The sequence below is a fragment of the Perca fluviatilis genome, chromosome 20 (genome assembly GCF_010015445.1).
Source record: "Perca fluviatilis chromosome 20, GENO_Pfluv_1.0, whole genome shotgun sequence".
Lineage (NCBI taxonomy): Eukaryota > Metazoa > Chordata > Actinopteri > Perciformes > Percidae > Perca > Perca fluviatilis.
This window is the reverse complement of record NC_053131.1, coordinates 13526986-13543372: the sequence shown is the minus strand read 5'-3', so window position 1 is coordinate 13543372 and position 16387 is coordinate 13526986. Positions and strand designations below refer to the sequence as shown.

Sequence of the window (16387 nt, the reverse complement as noted above, 5' to 3'; positions counted from 1 at the left end):
CCCTTATGTTCCAAAGAAGCCACCCTGATCTGCTTGATCAATGTGTGAAATGTCTACTTTTGTCAGGTAGGGTGCAGGGGAAGAAGGATTGGGTGGGAAAGGGGGTATGGAAGAGTGTCGGGGTAGTAGTTTTTAGCCCCACCGCTCAGCTCTGATTGGCAGCCTGTAATGTACCTCAGGGATAAGGCCTTACAGAGGGGAGATCTAAACCTGTCATCCCCATCGCTGGCATTTTTGTCATTATGTTACCCTCTTCTCCTATGTTTCTCTCTGTCTTCCTCTCTCTTCTAGCTTCTCTTTCATTTTTTGATGCTGTATCTTGTCCTCTGTCAATGCTGTGCCTTGCTCCTGTATGTGTCAGTAAGCAAAGTGGTTTACTAGCTCAAAATACCTTTGCCAAAGTTGATGGGGAAGTTAATGTAGAGTTCTTTTCTAGGTTTTATTTATACTATATATTTGCATACAGTACTTTACATGCCAATTACAGTGCAATCTTCATTTATTTATTGTTTAAAGATCAAGAGACAAGTGTAGTTATATACAAATTTTTTTCCTTGTAGCATGTTAAATTTTTTTTAATGGATGTATGTTAGATTGTATGATTAAGGCCAGCATTCCTTATCTCAGTAACCCTTTAAGTATTTCTCTTACAGCTGTTGGGAACCTGTAGCTCATCAGTCCATGCATTGCAGTTATCATTGCCGTTTCAAACATGTAACCAAATGCCTATGTATTTTGTTTTTTCATCTCCTGCTGCGGCCGTGCACAGCCGAGCAGTTCTTGTAATGCTTAGAGAGACATGTAGCAAAGCAAGGCCTTAGGGTCAGTTCAAGTCATCTGTATTGGGATAAATGTCGCTGCCTTTGGCTTTTTTTCTGATTAGTGTTATAATGAAGCTTCTGATATATTTTTTACTGTTTTATTGCCAAAGTGCAGCCTTCTCGTGTCCACTAGATGTTGCGTTTGCAGTCATCTAAAGGGTTCTGTGATGTTCTTCTGTAACGACCCAGCATTACGATTATTATTATTGTTATTATTATTCTCTCAAAAGGAAAAAAAAAACATTAACTTGATCTGTGATTATGCTTCTTTTCATATTATCTTTTATTGTTTTGTTTTGTAAAGCAAAATGTGCCATTTTGAAATGTGTAGCCCCTTTCGGAGGAGAGTTTTTAACATAACCTGATTTCACACTGAAAGGTAAAAAAAGTAAAAAGGCAAAAACAATCATGATGATTTCAGGCAGATGATGACAATAATAATATTGACGTTTCCTTGTTCAGGCTAGTGCTAGTATAGCCGTAGTTAGTATTTTGTATCCAGTATTTTGCTAAGAGATGATATACAGAGATATCTATAGAGCTATAGAATGAGATGGTAATACATTATGACTAACAGAGTTGAAGCACTTTTTTTATGCCGAGCATTAGTCTTGATGAGGTTAATATGAGCGAGAGGAGACGAGAGGTCCATCGCTCTGTTCCAAACACTACTGCCAACGCCGTCTGTTACATTCATTGGCATTATTCTGTCGTTGGCATCACTGTGACATTGGCATTACTGGAGCAAGGTTCTGTGCTTCTCAGATGGCACCCTGCTGCCTGCAGAGATGGCAACAAAGGAAGTACAGTTCATAGGGAGTACAGCTCCTTTCTCAGACGCGCCCATGGCGTGTCTACCTAGCCTGTTGCATTGTAGTCGACAGGTGATATGTGAGGTATCCTGTCCTTAAACCCCTGATGTTATGTTGCCCACCCACAGCCCCCTTATTCCCATTTTCAAGCCTTAATGTCCCAATGGGTGAGCAGAGGTTTTTGGCCGAGCTCAGGCCAGCGATGTTAGTGTTGTATAGTCAGAGGTTAACACAGTGTTAACTAAAAGGCTGTGTGTTTGTGGGCAGGGTACTCCCTTTATGTGCTTTGTTGTTTAGTTATTTTCCAATGCTGGTGATTTTATAGACACCCCGGCCCTTCCCGCCCACCCTGCAGGACCTGCACCTTTGGCGGGTATATGTCAAGAATAAGAGACTTTTTTTTTTTTCTTTTTTTTTGCCCAGCAACCCCACGTCTGTGCCTTCTGATCAGTTAATTTCTTTAATTTTCGTTTTTTTTTTTTTTATTTTACGTTTTGTACGTTTTACAGTAAGTAGAGAATTTTGACTAAGAATTTGCCGATTTGACAAACGTACAGAGACTCACAGGTATTTAACTATTTTTTAAGCAAGACAAAAAAAGAAACATGTTTTTACCTCACGATTTCAAAACAAAACATTCCAATGTTGTCATGGTCAACGAATTGAGAAACAAAAAAAAGAAATTCATGCATTTCTTCTTGTATTGTAAATGTTAGACAATTTCATATGCATTATATAAAAGAAACTGCCATATCAATTTTAATGTATAGATTTTTGCAAATACTACCCTATGTATGTAAGACGTAACTGTATCGGTAGCGTATATATAATATATTTATGCCCAATAAATGTTTTGATTTTTTTTTCTGACTTTGATTCCACCTGTATGTTTCATTGTGTGTGTCATTTATTCATCAGCACTTCCACACTGTTCTACATACCTGTGCATGCTCTTGTGCTTTTGTACGTATCACTTTTCTACAGATAAACATATCAGATACTGTGTCACACGATAGCTTAATGGGCAGATACTTGGTGTGCAAACCAACAGTATAGCCATTGTCAATGCAAAAACTGTTGCTGACATTTACTGTGTGGCGGCATCGATTTATATCTTCAAGATTTAATGAGAGAATGATGATCCTGCTCTCATCAGATACACCTTTATGAACTGTTGTAAACATATCTGAGTAGTTATCAATTATGATTAATAGTCGGAATTATGTCTCAAAACACTTGTAATTCTTCACGGGGACAACCTTTTAGATGCCACAGAGAGACTCCTATATGTAATTAAAGCCGCACACAGTTTCAAGGATGTCGAGTGAGTGCGTGAGTGTCCATTTAAGCTGGACTATCAGAGTGAAGGTTTGTCTGTGTGAATGTGTGTCAGATTTACTCTCCAGTGGCTTTGATAGCGTCTAGTCAGATAGGCGAGAGGAGTAAGTCATCCCCTGCTGTCACCGAGGGCAACCGGAGAGAGACTGCTGCTCTGCACACTCGATTCCCCTCAGCCTGCAGCAACCCATGGACAACAGGGGAATAATAGTCTTTTAGACCTTTTTGTGTGAGTGTTTTGTGGCGCACATGCAGAGGTTTGTTTAAAGTGGTGTAGAAACTGAGCAATTAAATAGGCCGGAGCAAAACAACACTCGTCCACTGTCTCACATTATCTTTTTTTTTTTTTTTAGCTAAGATTAAGTACAGCAATAATATAAGAAACACTTATAATTGGGAAGTGCACTGTAAGCAGTGATCACGCCATGACTCGCTCTACCAGACAGTGAAATGCAGTGTGAATAAAACACTCAGAAAGCGTCAAGTAGTTTTTGTGTGCGTTTGTGTGTGTGTGTACTTCTCTTGGTTATTAAAATCTATAAAAATGATACCAGATGGGCTACAGCAAAAAAAAAAAAAAAAAACACTGGCCATGTGCTTCTCAAAGAACAAGAAGATAAGGCAATCGAATGATCAAATCTCAATAACCGACTAGAAGAAAAAGGTGATTTGGTTGTTTCTTATACAGCAAAAGCAGTTGGAGAATCATCAGAACACCTTTTCATGCATACATCAATATCCCTATATGGTCATTGCTTTTGAAGTATTCTTTTTTAAACCATGAACAACCACCTTTACTTGAGACTAAACTATCTCAGCAACTATTTGATGGCTTGCCATGCCATTTTGAATAGACATTCATGGTCCCCAGAGGATGAAGCCTAAATTTGGCGATCCCCTGACTCTTTCCTTTTTAGGTGAAATGTCTCAGCAACTAATAGATGGATTTCCATAAAATTTGCTACAGATATACTTGTCCCCTTTTAGGATTAGACATAATACCTTTGGTGATCATTTAACTTCTTTTTGCAAGAAATCTTAAATCTAAATGAAGACAGAATCAGGAATGCTGTTAATCGGTCTTATTTTCTTAAAACTGAATGATATTTATATACATATTATATACTGTAGTAAGATCTTTATCCCAACCCTGAGTTAATCAGTTCATTGAGAACTAATGGGTCAGTGACATGACATCACTGTAGAGATGCGATGGATTTATGCACCTTAATAGTTGCAACCTTTCTCATCTAGCACCATCAAGTCCAAATTTGAATTTGTCCAATACTTCGGTGTCATAAAATGAATGATTCCTAGCAGCCTCAGCTGTACTTTATGTTTAGCGCTTATTGATAAATGTTAGCATGCTAAACACTAAACCGAGATGGTGAACATGGTAAATGGTATATCGACTAAACATCAGCATGTTAACATTGTCATGGCTGTAGACTGTTAATCTTGTTTAAATGGATGCTTCCTGCAGGATATTTTGTCACCGTCAGAAGATGGCTTCAGATATATATAACTGTGTCTGTACACAGTTGCCATAGTAGAGCACCTGAGGGATGCTGCACCACCACAGACTCTTCAATAACTGTCAGGTCTGCACGGATCAAGACCCCTATGAAACATTTCCTGCACTTTGCTGAATCCATTAACCAAGTACATTTCAGCTTTCGTGAGGCTGCACATGCACAAGCATGTGCAAGGTACATGCATGAACACCAGTTACCAACAGCTATTCATAACTGGTACCAGCTGATATACCAAATGAAGTGGCCGCTGCATGCACACATCGATTTTGGCTGAGATAGATGTGAACTCCTCTTAAATCCCAACCTCCTCCTCGAAGGGTAATGTATTCACTGCACAGTTATCATGTCTGACTCATTGATTAAACAAACCTCTTTTCTTTCACCTTTTGTTTTATTGTCTATTTTCATTGCACAATTTATTTTAATGGGGACCTTTCATCACTGTTCTTTCACACCTCTTCATCTATCATCCACTCACCAATACATCTTCTTTGAGATACCAACCCAGCTTTTATTTAATTAATTCACTTCCTTCATAACATGTACTCAGAGGGTTTTGCATGCACACTCTAGGTGTTTTGATCAGGTACCTGATGTTACCTCAGGGGTGAGCGGGGAGGGGGGGGGGGGGTCCTTTGAACCCTGTGTTGCATCTGAAGGCAGAGCCTGCTGTCTTTGAAGCTCTCGTAGGTGATGGTGTGCTGCTGTGTTATGTAGCCACAACAACATGTCAGCTGAGTTGAGAGAGAACACACTGCTGTGTATTTGTGTTAGGATTGCAATCTACTGACTAATGTTACACCACGCTGAGACTTGCATCTATTATAATGGGGTACAGCAGGGTCACATGGGAAACAGTTTGGATCAACAGAAGTACATTTCTAGGATAATTGCCTGACATCATGGCTCATGGGTCGGATGTCCCTCACCTAACGCTCTCTGTGTGTTGCTGTTCTCAAAATCCCTTTGCTTTGGGAAATAACAACAACAACCTTAGCTAGCAAGCTACACGCTGACATTTTTTTTGAAGTTTTGAAGAAAATGTGGACCGTGCAATAAAGAAGGCCTGCTTGTTTTTATTTTTTTTTCAGGGAATGATTGCAAAGATTTACAAAGAACATGTTTAAGGCATTTATTATCTTTTTTCCATTTCTGCCCCCTCCCTCAGGAACTCTCTCTCCCCAACACCTCAGACTTTCCACATCACTTGCTAACTTCAAAACCACACTCAAAACCCATCTGTTTAAAGCTTTTAACCTGTAATCAACTTAGCTGTTTCTCTTTGTTTCTATCCTGTTTCTGCTGTTTTGCTGCACCTTTTTCATATTTATCTCTAGTTGTTATTGATGTTCCTGCATGTCTTCCCCCCCTCTGTCTCTCCCCTTTCTCAACTAGCTGTCCTGTCAAATAAAGGCGGAAAAGCCCCAAAAAGTAATCTTTAAAAAAAAAATATGCATGCATTTACTAAACCCAACAAAACAAAAATGTAGAGAGGCTTCAAGAGAAACTGCAGTGCAAAACACAATATACAGTATGATCAATACAATCACTATTGTATAAGGGCAGACCTGACATTATTGTATTTTGAAAATTAGAAATTAACTGTTTTGCCAATTGTTGTAGGTGTGTTGGTGCGTTAAGAGTTTAGGAAAGTTGTTAAAAGTATTGTCATAGCGATTGTTAATGATGTCTGAGGTTACATACACAGCTAAGAAAAGTGAAAAACACTATATCTTTACGATAGTAAAACTGTGTTCTTACAAAATTTATTTTTCAGAAAGTAATGGAGGTGAAAGCAATAGAAACACCACATTCAATCAATTTGTTTTTAGAGATGATGCAGACATGCAATGTGATGAAGAAAACTAGCCGCATGATGCTGGAGAGAGGCAGGATTAGTCACACTATTCTTTGTTACTGTTATGCACCTTTTTTTTCAGTAACTCCACAAATGACGTACTAGAGCCAAAATACTACTATTGAAGCAAACTGCTGCTTTTCATTCCTTCTTGTTTACCTTACGTAAAAATTGGTACATTACATAAAATCTATATCTTTCTTTAAAGAAACTATTGAGTAGTGTGAAGTCACTTCAATTGTTCAAACTGTAAAGATGAAAAGTTTCTAATTTGTGTATTGGTGTTTGATGCTAGTGTTTTTACTTTCAGTGTGTTGTGAGTGACGGTGTGTGTTATCTAGATGAGGATTGTTCATAGTGAAGAGTTGTGTTGCTTGGAATGAGTTCTGCAGATGATGTGAACGGTTTAGCTCAGGTGACTGTTGGTAGTGCAGACTGTGGTTAGAGATTTACACATGTGGCTTCAGTTGTGCCCACTGTTGTTTAGCAATCGAAAAAAAAATGTTTTCACAACCACCGTCGCTGCGACGATTGTGATTGGTAAAAAAAAAATGCAAACAACCCAGAGATTACAGGCATGGGTCTCTCAGTCCACTCTGAGCGATATGGTCTTTACTGCAATTGTGTTTTAAGTGTGATGTGGGTGAAAGGTTAACGTTAAAGGTGCTCTAAGAGATGTTGGGTGACGTCACTTCTTGTTGAGATTCGAAGTATTGTCAAACAAAATGGAGGCTAGCTCGCCCCTCCCTCCTCCTCATCCCGTTTGTTATGTTATGTTTGGTGGTGCAGGTTGGCCCAGTTTGTTTTTGGTGCCGTTTGTGGAGCATAGGCTGTCTACAGAGACCGCGGTTTTTTTTTTACAGTGTGTTCAGGGGACAGGCAGCTCGCGGCTAGTGAGGAGATGTTTGCTGTATGTGACAAAAAAATGTTAAAAGCCTAAAAAACGCGTGACATCGCTTAGCGCACCTTTAAGTGTCTTGTCTTTGCAATTTGCATCTCATACTTGTTGAAGAAGCTACTTGATTATCCATTGTACTTGAAAGTGTGCCAGTTCCCATAAAGAAAACAAATACTTGTGTGTTTACAAAAGCAAAGAAAAGAGGAATTGAGTTTTTTTGTTTTTGTTTTTTTACTTTTACAAGACTTTATCAACGACAGATACATTACTCAGCAGGAGGTATTCACAGACATCTTTTTTTAAAAAAAAAAGAGCAAAATATGAATGTTTATGTTTTAATTAGTATACATGCTGTAGATTAATAAATAGTATGCCATAACATCAGTTTGTACAGTCAAAACATTTATTAACAGGAATACTTCTTCAGAGCCAGTGCCATGTTTCCAAATCCAGTGCAAATAAGTGGAGGCTGCTGCTGTGATTTGGACTGCTGACAGCATCTGAATGTCCAGCTGTGAATGCATAACATTATAAAGCATCTATTTACAAGTTAAAGCAAGCACATCATCACTTATAGACGTATCCTCTTTGTCCATGAGGGGGCATGACACACTTTACAAAATTAAATCCCTTTCATTTTATCTTTTTTCCATCTTTTGCATCTTATACACATTTAAAGGTAAGGCTATTTAAAAAACTTTCTTGTAGAATAGTGTTGTATAGGTTGGCACCTTTGGCACATAAGAATGTTTCAGTACACACACCATCATGCACTGTAAAGAAACTCATGGGAATTGTTTCCACTGGGCACCCATGCAATCCCTCATTTGAAGCAATTAAAAACAAATGTAAGTAAAAAAATATTAATTAATTTAAATATCAAACATTTGGCAAATCAATAAACAAGACAAGTAAGACATACGTGATATAAGTTACATTGTGCACATTTGATTTAAACATTGAAGAAGTCACATTTTGCCTGTACACACTGAACAGTCTTTGGAGTTAGGAATAATTCATGGCAAAGATGACGAGCCAATACTCCAGGTTGAGTGCTTTTGTACTTTTATGAATGTGTGAATGGGGAAAAACGGTTTTCATCCTTTTCCAAAGTTGATGATCAATTTAAGTACAGTAGCATAACTCAGACAAATGACAGTATGCCAAATCGGCTACATGTGTTGTATGATTGGATTAGCACATTGCCCACGCAGCTGTGATAAACAGAAAAGGCAGGGTGCTGTACATTGTATGAAGGTAACTGACATCGGCACACCTGAGATGGCTGAACTCCACAATGTTTCAAAGGTGCACAGTTCACAAGACGCAGAAAGCTGAGGCGTTAATGGCCACTAACATGTTGATTTTTACAGTAACACCAATCAGCTTTCTTTGTCTAATGCACAAAACTTCTTTAAATGCACAGCACTGTATAAGAGGCCACAAAACATTTAGTGATACCTTCTCAAGCCCTTCTCATGTACATATTTTTTCACATATTTTTTTTAGTAGCAAGAGCCTGCAGCTTCAATAATGTTGATCATTCAACAATAATGAAGTATAATTACAAGATTTAGAGACATTATGATACATATCCTGGAAATGTTTAATTTCAACTTGCTTTGTGGCTCCCATGTACCGAACTCCAACCTTGATGTTGAAACCCACTGCTGTGCAGTAAATGGCTACATGGGAATATTTATTCTCTCCATTTCAGGGACTCTACACAGCCCCCATTGGCCTGTCTTGGCAGCATCAACACAGCATGGACTTGAATTTCCAAGATACAGGGCATTCAGCATGTCAAAAGTGAATAACAGTAACATAGTACATTAACATAGCCCCCTCTCTCTTACACATTACAGAAATCAAATCACATCTGAAAGCTTGACACTTGAGACACAATACACACATGCAAACACACACTCTCTCTCTCACACACACACACACACACACACACACACACACACACACACACACACACACACACACACACACACACACACACACACACACACACACACACACACACACACACACACTGCACTTCTGCCCCTCTCTGAAGGAGTACAGAGCAGTGCCACAAGTTCTACAGTGCTTTCTTTGTCATCCAGAGTATGAATACAATATAAGGCAATTGTAGATGTCTATTATAGGCTTTTTATATTTATGTGTGCATTTGTAGGAACATGCACGCCCCTATGTTGTTCACATTTGGATCAATATAGTTCAGACTTCAGGCTGGTGTGTTTTTTGCACTCCACCAGTCTTGCCTTTGAAATGCTGCTGAGTGTGCTGTGTGAATACTGGATGGCACTTGCTGAAATAACCCAACAAGAAAATAAACTGTGAACTGTGGTAAAAATCGAAGTTCTATTGATGCATGTTGACGAAGTGTTAAGAGGCTTGCAGCTTTTTGTGCCTGGCGCTTTTCTCATCCTCTGTTTCTTTTAGTCCCAGTCAAATAAAACTCACAGAACAGTTTTTCTTCGGTCTGACAGAAAGAATGGCTTTCAGGTCAGTGTTATCAAATTATGACCATTTAGAAGCTGACTGTGGATTCCGTCCAGCCGTTCGAGCCGTCTCCCTTCATGGTGCTGGCTGTGCGGCCTCGTGACGGCTGGCTGTCGGCCAGGCCGAAGAGGCGTGCCGCTGCGCCCCGGTATTTCCAGGACATAGTGTTATAAAGGATGGGGTTAATGGCGGCACTCAGGTAGAACAGAACCACGGACACCAAACTGCAGTACTCGGACAACAGAGACAGCAGCGGGGACGGAGCGTCCAGAGATCGGAACTGCAGGTAGCGACCCACATGGAAAGGCAACCAGCACAGGACGAAGGCCAGCACCACCACCACTGTAGGAGGGGAGGAGGAAAATGAGCAGGTGGGGAGAAAGAGGAAGAGTAAAAAGAGAGGGTGTGGGGGGGAGAAAGAATATAGATTAAGGACGAGGAGATAATATATTAAAATTGCAAATAAGCTTATATCTAGCTGTAAACTTTCTTCTTCTATTTAATATACCAACTCGTGCGTGTGCGTAATTTGCGCGCTCTCCAAATTTACCAAGCATCTTGATGGTCTGTCTGTTGCTTTTATCCCGGTGAGCCACGCGGGAGCTGATGCTTGTCTCTCTGTGTCTCTGCCACAGCCGCCGGCCTATGAGGCTGTAGAGCACTGTGAGACAGAAGACCGGCATGAAGAAGAAAACAGAGCTCAACCACACCATGGCCCCCATCAGGCCTGACTCCACTGCGTAGTGCGTCATCTTACACTCCCGGGTGTCCCCGGCCTCCAGGGAGAAGTCAGTGTCATTTATCTCTGAACTGAAATGTGGCCCCATGCTGTCACTCTCCACTCCCACCATGACAAACACAGGCCCGGCGCTCAATAGAGACACTGTCCAGAGTAGAAGAATGAGGGCACGTACCCGTCTTTTGGTAACCAGGGCCTTGGCACGCAGCGGGAAACAGATGGCCAGGTAGCGCTCCACTGACAGCGCGGTGATGCTCAGGATGGTGGAGTAGGTACTTGACTCTGACACGAACTGAAAGAGCTTGCAGAGCGCGGCCCCAAAGCGCCAGGGCCTGTACCTCCACATACGGTAGAGGTCCAGTGGCATACAGAGGAAGATGAGCAGGTCGGATACGGCCATGCTACACAGGTAAAGGTTGGTGGTAGTGCGCATGTCCCGGTACTTGCTGACCACCAAAATGGTCATGACATTCCCGGTCACCCCGACCAGAAACAGCAGCGTGCAGGCGATGGTGATGGCCGTGAGGAGAGGGATTGAGTAGTAATTGAGCGGAGGCAGGCCAAGGTCAGCGTTCCTTGTGGTGTTGTTGGTCTCCTCCCAGCTGAAGTTATGGGACAGGCCCTCCGAGAGATTGGGCCAAGAGGGCATGCTGTCGCCGCGCGGTTATTGACGGGGCCGTGCCTGGCCCTGACTGCTTAAGGCACCCCGGGTCTGGGACTCCTCACACCCTTTGCCGCTGCCCTTTTCTCCCATTATCATTGTTTGAGCTTAGGAGGTAATGGCAAAGGTTGGCCGCCGTGCGTAAAATAAAGGTCCTTGCGCGCGTTGCAAACGATCTTGTGTAAACCCTGTTTTACAGTGAAGGTGAAACAAGTCACAATTCTGAGCGTACAAAGAACTTCTGAGATCCTCCAGGGAACAGATAGTCCTCACTAGTCTAACACAAAGACGAGGCTATTTTAGGTCGATCTGAATTATTCACCTCATCTGCAACACAAAGTCGTCCAACAATGTTTGGTGCTGAAAGTACTTGTTCAAAAGGAGAGCAGGCGTTTTACAAAACAAATTATATGCTGGGTAATTATAAACTATACACATCACCCACCGAAGTGAATGCGGTGGGACTAATCTAATCGAAACAGATGAAGCAGAAAAACACAACACAAACATGTATGAGCTATCTAAAATATATATATATATAAAAAAATCTAACTTAAAGACAAGTTATCTGCCGCGTCCTTTCTGTCAGTGAGATCCACCAGCAGCTGAGTGCTTTAGGATAAAGGAAACATGAGAGTCCTTCATGCGCCAAAGAGTCCCAAAGAGTTCCCATCACCAGCAGCGCGTCCCTGTTTGCGCGTCAGACAAAAACAAAGCAGTGTCAATCGGTAGACGAGTTCCACCGGGCAGCATGTGACGGTGAGTCAGAGGCAGGGTCGTAATGATGCGGCAGCAGTGGTGAACATCTGTCCGGAAAAGGACATCAAACTCGGCCAAACACAAACGGATGAACAACAACCACAGTAAAAACAAATGCTGTCTGACGGAACGGAGACAGTTTTATAAAAGTCACAAGCACCAGGAAGGAACGACGCATTGCCAACATAATCGTGCAAATAGGACTTCAGAGGATTTAAGTAGAATCACGTAGTTGAGAATGACAAAGACATTCACTCTGGCTTTCCATGTCTGCCCCTCTAGTTATGGTGCATATCCAGCGTGGATCCTGACTCCCAGTGAGCCAAACATCATATACAGGTGAAGTGGTGCTGCACAAGGGAGGGTGGTGTAGGGGTCTACAGTGAGTCCAGTGCTGCAACGCCACCTACAGGTACTTTAGGTCAGTGATGACTGTGGGTAACAGTAATGCGCACCAGTTTCAGACAATCAGTTTACCAGCATGGCTTGCAGAGAGCATAGGGAAAGAATAATTGCCTTTCAGAAACTCTTTCAAATGTCTGTCTTTGACTCAAAGTACCCACCTGCTCCAGAATTGTGGCTTTGCAGCTGATCCTGCAAGGAGCTGAGTATAAAAAGAGAATTTCACCATAGGGTTCTAAGTCATAAGCATAAAATGATAAGATCTGGCTTTTGTTTCTTAAAATGATCTGCTTATTAAAACCTTTTTTTTTTTTTTTTTTAAAGGAATTTGCAGTCATCAAGGTTTAGAAAGTTTTTGCCCGGTGGCATAAAATATTTGATGCTTACTGTAATATCTGAGAATTGCACTCTGCCCAGATAAAATCATATAATTCCACAGCCACAAATACTTAAATTGACTGATGCCCAGATTTAATTCAAGGCTCCAATTTGCCCTCTGCAGAATGAGAACAGGGGCCATGATGTGGCTCTTGTTGTGTACACCATTACCTGTGTTTTCAGATTAGCAACATGTGTCAAATCCCGCCTGCTGTGGGGTTTTATTTGCAAAGAGCATTTACTATAATGCAGGTTTAGACACATAAACTGTGCTATATAGACAGAGAATATTCATGTTTCAGCCAGATTAAAACGGTTGCATACTGTGTAATAAGGTACAACTAGAATATAGAATATATCACCCCCTAATAACTGGCAAGATGATTGGATATTCTGCCAAAGGCATCGAACAGCAATTACAGAAACTGTGAAGTTGAGAAAAAAGGGTTTGAAGTTTGAAGGCTCTCCGCCAGACTGTGTATTTATCAATTACACTTAACAGGAGAAAGTGGGTAAATTAGCTTTAGTGCAGTCACTTCAGTTTAGTGTTTACTTGCTTTTATTTTATTTTTCTCCCCCCAAAAGAAAGCATTTTTATGGCATAATGATTTTTTTATGGTATGATAAAATGAGAAGTCAGATTATAATCTTAAGGGTCCCATGACATGGTGCTCTTTGGATGCTTTTATATAGACCTTAGTGGTCCCCTAATATTGTATCTGAAGTCTCTTTACCAAAATTCAGCCTTGGTGCAGAATTACAGCCAGTCCCATAATGAGCTTTCCTTAGTATGTGCTATTTCTGTCTGTAGCTATTGAGGAGGAGAGAGGGGGGGCAAGCTGGAGGGTGGGGGCGTGGCCTTGACCAACCGCCACTTTGCTCGTTTGAAAGCCATGATGTCTCTCTCTCTCTCATGGGTGGGCCAAATTCTCTGGGGGGGCAAAGCAGAGAAAGGGGAGGTAACCTTTCCCCCTATGACCTCATAAGGAGCAAGATTCCAGATCGGCCCATCTGAGATTTCATTTTCTCAAAGGCAGAGCAGGATACCCAGGGCTCGGTTTACACCTATCACCATTTCTAGCCACTGGGGGACCATAGGCAGGCTGGGAGAACGCATATTAATGTTAAAAAACCTCATAAAGTGAAATGTTCATGCCATCGGCCCTTTTTTTTGACTGAACCTGTAGTTAACATTACTGCGTTTTGGCTTTGTAGGGAAGCATTGGCCAGGAGGAGCACAGTATTATCATTGTTTGAAATTCAGCTATCTCCACAAAGAATATTACTGAACAGAATAACACTAAGATTGACAAACGTTGTAGCTTATTTTGCTCGCTTAGTTTCATGGCTTAATTGAAAACTTGCCGGAGGCCTTACAGGTGAAGCAAATTTCAATTTCAGTAGGTGTGAATCTCCTCACAAGAAGAGTTGTATTTCTATTTCTACTGCACTGTTGTGATCACTCGGCTTCAAATATTGTTATCTCTCTGCCCTTTGCGCTGTTTACCAGCAGATACCATTATGTTTATGACCACTGAACCATGATGTGAGAGAGAAAGAAAGAGAGATAAATGAATAGAGCAAGAGAGAGAGAGAGAGAGAGAGAGAGAGAGAGAGAGAGAGAGAGAGAGAGAGAGAGAGAGATAGAGACTAAGAGTGGAAAGAACACAAGCAGGACACTTGTCTGGATGATTGTGTCTTCCACAGCCTCGGTGAGACCATTTCATCACATCTGGTATGTATCTGGCTGGGGTCATATAATGTGTGTCCAGTCTGTGTGTGTTTGCGTATGCGAGTGTGTATTTGGCCTTTTTGGGATGTTCAGGAAAAAACCTATGAACCTCTCACATCTGTGTTGTGAAATCTATACATTTCAGTGGACCTATGCTCATAACAACCGTGGTAATGATGATAATAGCCAAACAACAAGCTGAAATCACAACTATTTACATGGACAAAATGGCAAAATTGGACTGTTTCTGGGACAACAGGAGGTAATATGAGCTACATTGGGTATTTTCTCTGAAATGTCACGGCTGTATTTTAGTGTCAGGAGAAATTCTTCTGTTGGGTCTTTTTTATGGCTGTGAACTGCGTGTTATGTGAAACATAGGACTCCCTTAGTTTCCTGCAACGATTGTATTGCTGTGTATACAATACATTTACTGTTTCAGTCCTATTTCTCTACGGTTCATGTGCATGTGGTTCTGGAGTACCGCAGTGAAGTTGGTAAAGTATTGGGAGTGTTTTGGCTGTGATTTTGTCTGAACTATGCCTCCAGGGTGTAGTTGTAGAGTAGGCCTACAGGTTAAAGTCCCTGTCATAAGTATAAACACGTGCATTTGGCAACTATAGGAGTGCACTATGGTCTGTGAGGGGCACTACACCCCTTCATCCACAAGATGGAAGAAGAGATCTCATTTTATTTTCCACGAAACGCAAGAAAGTTTTACTGCAGGTGTGAGTACATTTTGCAAGACGGTAAATAAATAGACACCCTGCAACAGGACATTTTATTAGCTGAGTGCTCTTTCAGCACTAACACACACACACACACACACACACACACACACATACACACACATACACACACACACATACACACGTTTCACTGTCTTTGTGGGGACCCGTCATTGACATAATGCATTCCCTAGCCCCTTACCCTAATCTTAACCATCACAACTAAATGCCTAACCTTAACCCTTACCCTCACCCTAACCATAACCTAATTCTAACCTTAATCCTAAAACCAAGTTTTAAGAGAAAGTAACAGTGGGAAATGATGAGATAATAGGCAGGACCAGTGCCAGTATTTTCTCCCCAGAGAACTCCTCCTACTTTACCAAAAGTCTAGAACTTTTTTATCCAATGAGAAAAGCCTCTGGGAGGAACCCGTTTCTGTGATTGGTGTAGAGTTTTACAGACCCATCCCTTCCTTAGGAGTTGAGTTCGCTGTTAGTTTTTTTCTCAGCCACACTTACTGAGTTACAGAGCAGAAGGGGCGCAGGGCTAGCTGTCTGCAGCGGCTGTACAAATATTAATCTGCTCAGCTGGAGAGAGTGTGTGTCTCTAATACTGCCGTCAATTCAGGGAAGCCAAGCAAGTTGATCTGACTAACCAACATGTGGGCTGCACGCCCACAAAATGAGCAGGTTGGTAATGTCTCCCTCTTATTGTTTGTCTGTGCTCTGTTCTATTTGCGTCCATGGGCTGGGGGGAGATATGTGTCTCTGTGACACTCCTTGGCTTTGGGTTGTCAGGGGGATCATGTAGAAAAATGTACCGTATGTTTGTGTTTGCCAATATACTTACTGCTCCTGTATGTTTGCATGGGGGCACTGAGTGCAGTGTCTTGCTGCCTAGCACATATGTATTTATCATAACAAGGTGTAGCTCTGTCTGTTAATCTGTGTGTGCATGTCATGCGAGAAAGATGAATGTTTGGTCCTTGGCAAGGTGGGTGTGGATCCTTCAGTTTCCTTTTTATTTATGAAATACTGTAACAAGTAGTGTGTTACCTGGTGTATAAGCTGCACAGGTGTGTGTGTGTGTGTGTGTGTGTGTGTGTGTGTGTGTGTGTTCTTGTTTAACTATATTCGTGGGGTCCAACAACCGGGAGTCCAGTATACTTGTGGGGTCCCGACAGCTTTGTGGGGCCAAAATGCTGGACCC

The 16387-nt window shown here is 41.4% G+C and overlaps 2 protein-coding genes across 3 annotated transcripts in view; one reads left to right on the top strand and one right to left on the bottom strand.

Annotated features, from left to right (window-relative positions):
• Window positions 1–9281: 9281 nt before the first annotated feature.
• ghsra (growth hormone secretagogue receptor a) lies at window positions 9282–12189 on the bottom strand. The gene is made up of 2 exons (XM_039785290.1): window positions 10327–12189; window positions 9282–10118 (listed from the first exon to the last, which is right to left on the bottom strand). Exons 1-2 carry the CDS (start codon window positions 11162–11164, stop codon window positions 9805–9807), a joined length of 1152 nt encoding a protein of 383 aa, XP_039641224.1. The 5' UTR covers window positions 11165–12189; the 3' UTR covers window positions 9282–9804.
• A 2152-nt stretch (window positions 12190–14341) lies between these two features.
• The window catches only part of pld1a (phospholipase D1a), a 41311-nt gene continuing 39265 nt past the window's right edge, over window positions 14342–16387 (top strand). The window contains exon 1 of one of the 2 annotated variants that reach the window (XM_039786234.1): window positions 14342–14450. The gene's annotated coding sequence lies outside the window, so the exon portion shown is untranslated. Of the gene's footprint in view, window positions 14451–15701; window positions 15868–16387 lie in introns of those variants that run through there. The other variant, XM_039786233.1, reaches the window with a different exon arrangement.

Bases quoted from the DNA above. Each gene is read 5' to 3' on its own strand.
- ghsra (XM_039785290.1), bottom strand. From the start codon at position 11,164: ATGCCCTCTTGGCCCAATCTCTCGGAGGGCCTGTCCCATAACTTCAGC. The intron at 10,119-10,326 runs GTAAATTTGGAG...CCCCTCCTACAG, and splicing joins ACAGACCATCAAGATGCTTG to TGGTGGTGGTGCTGGCCTTC.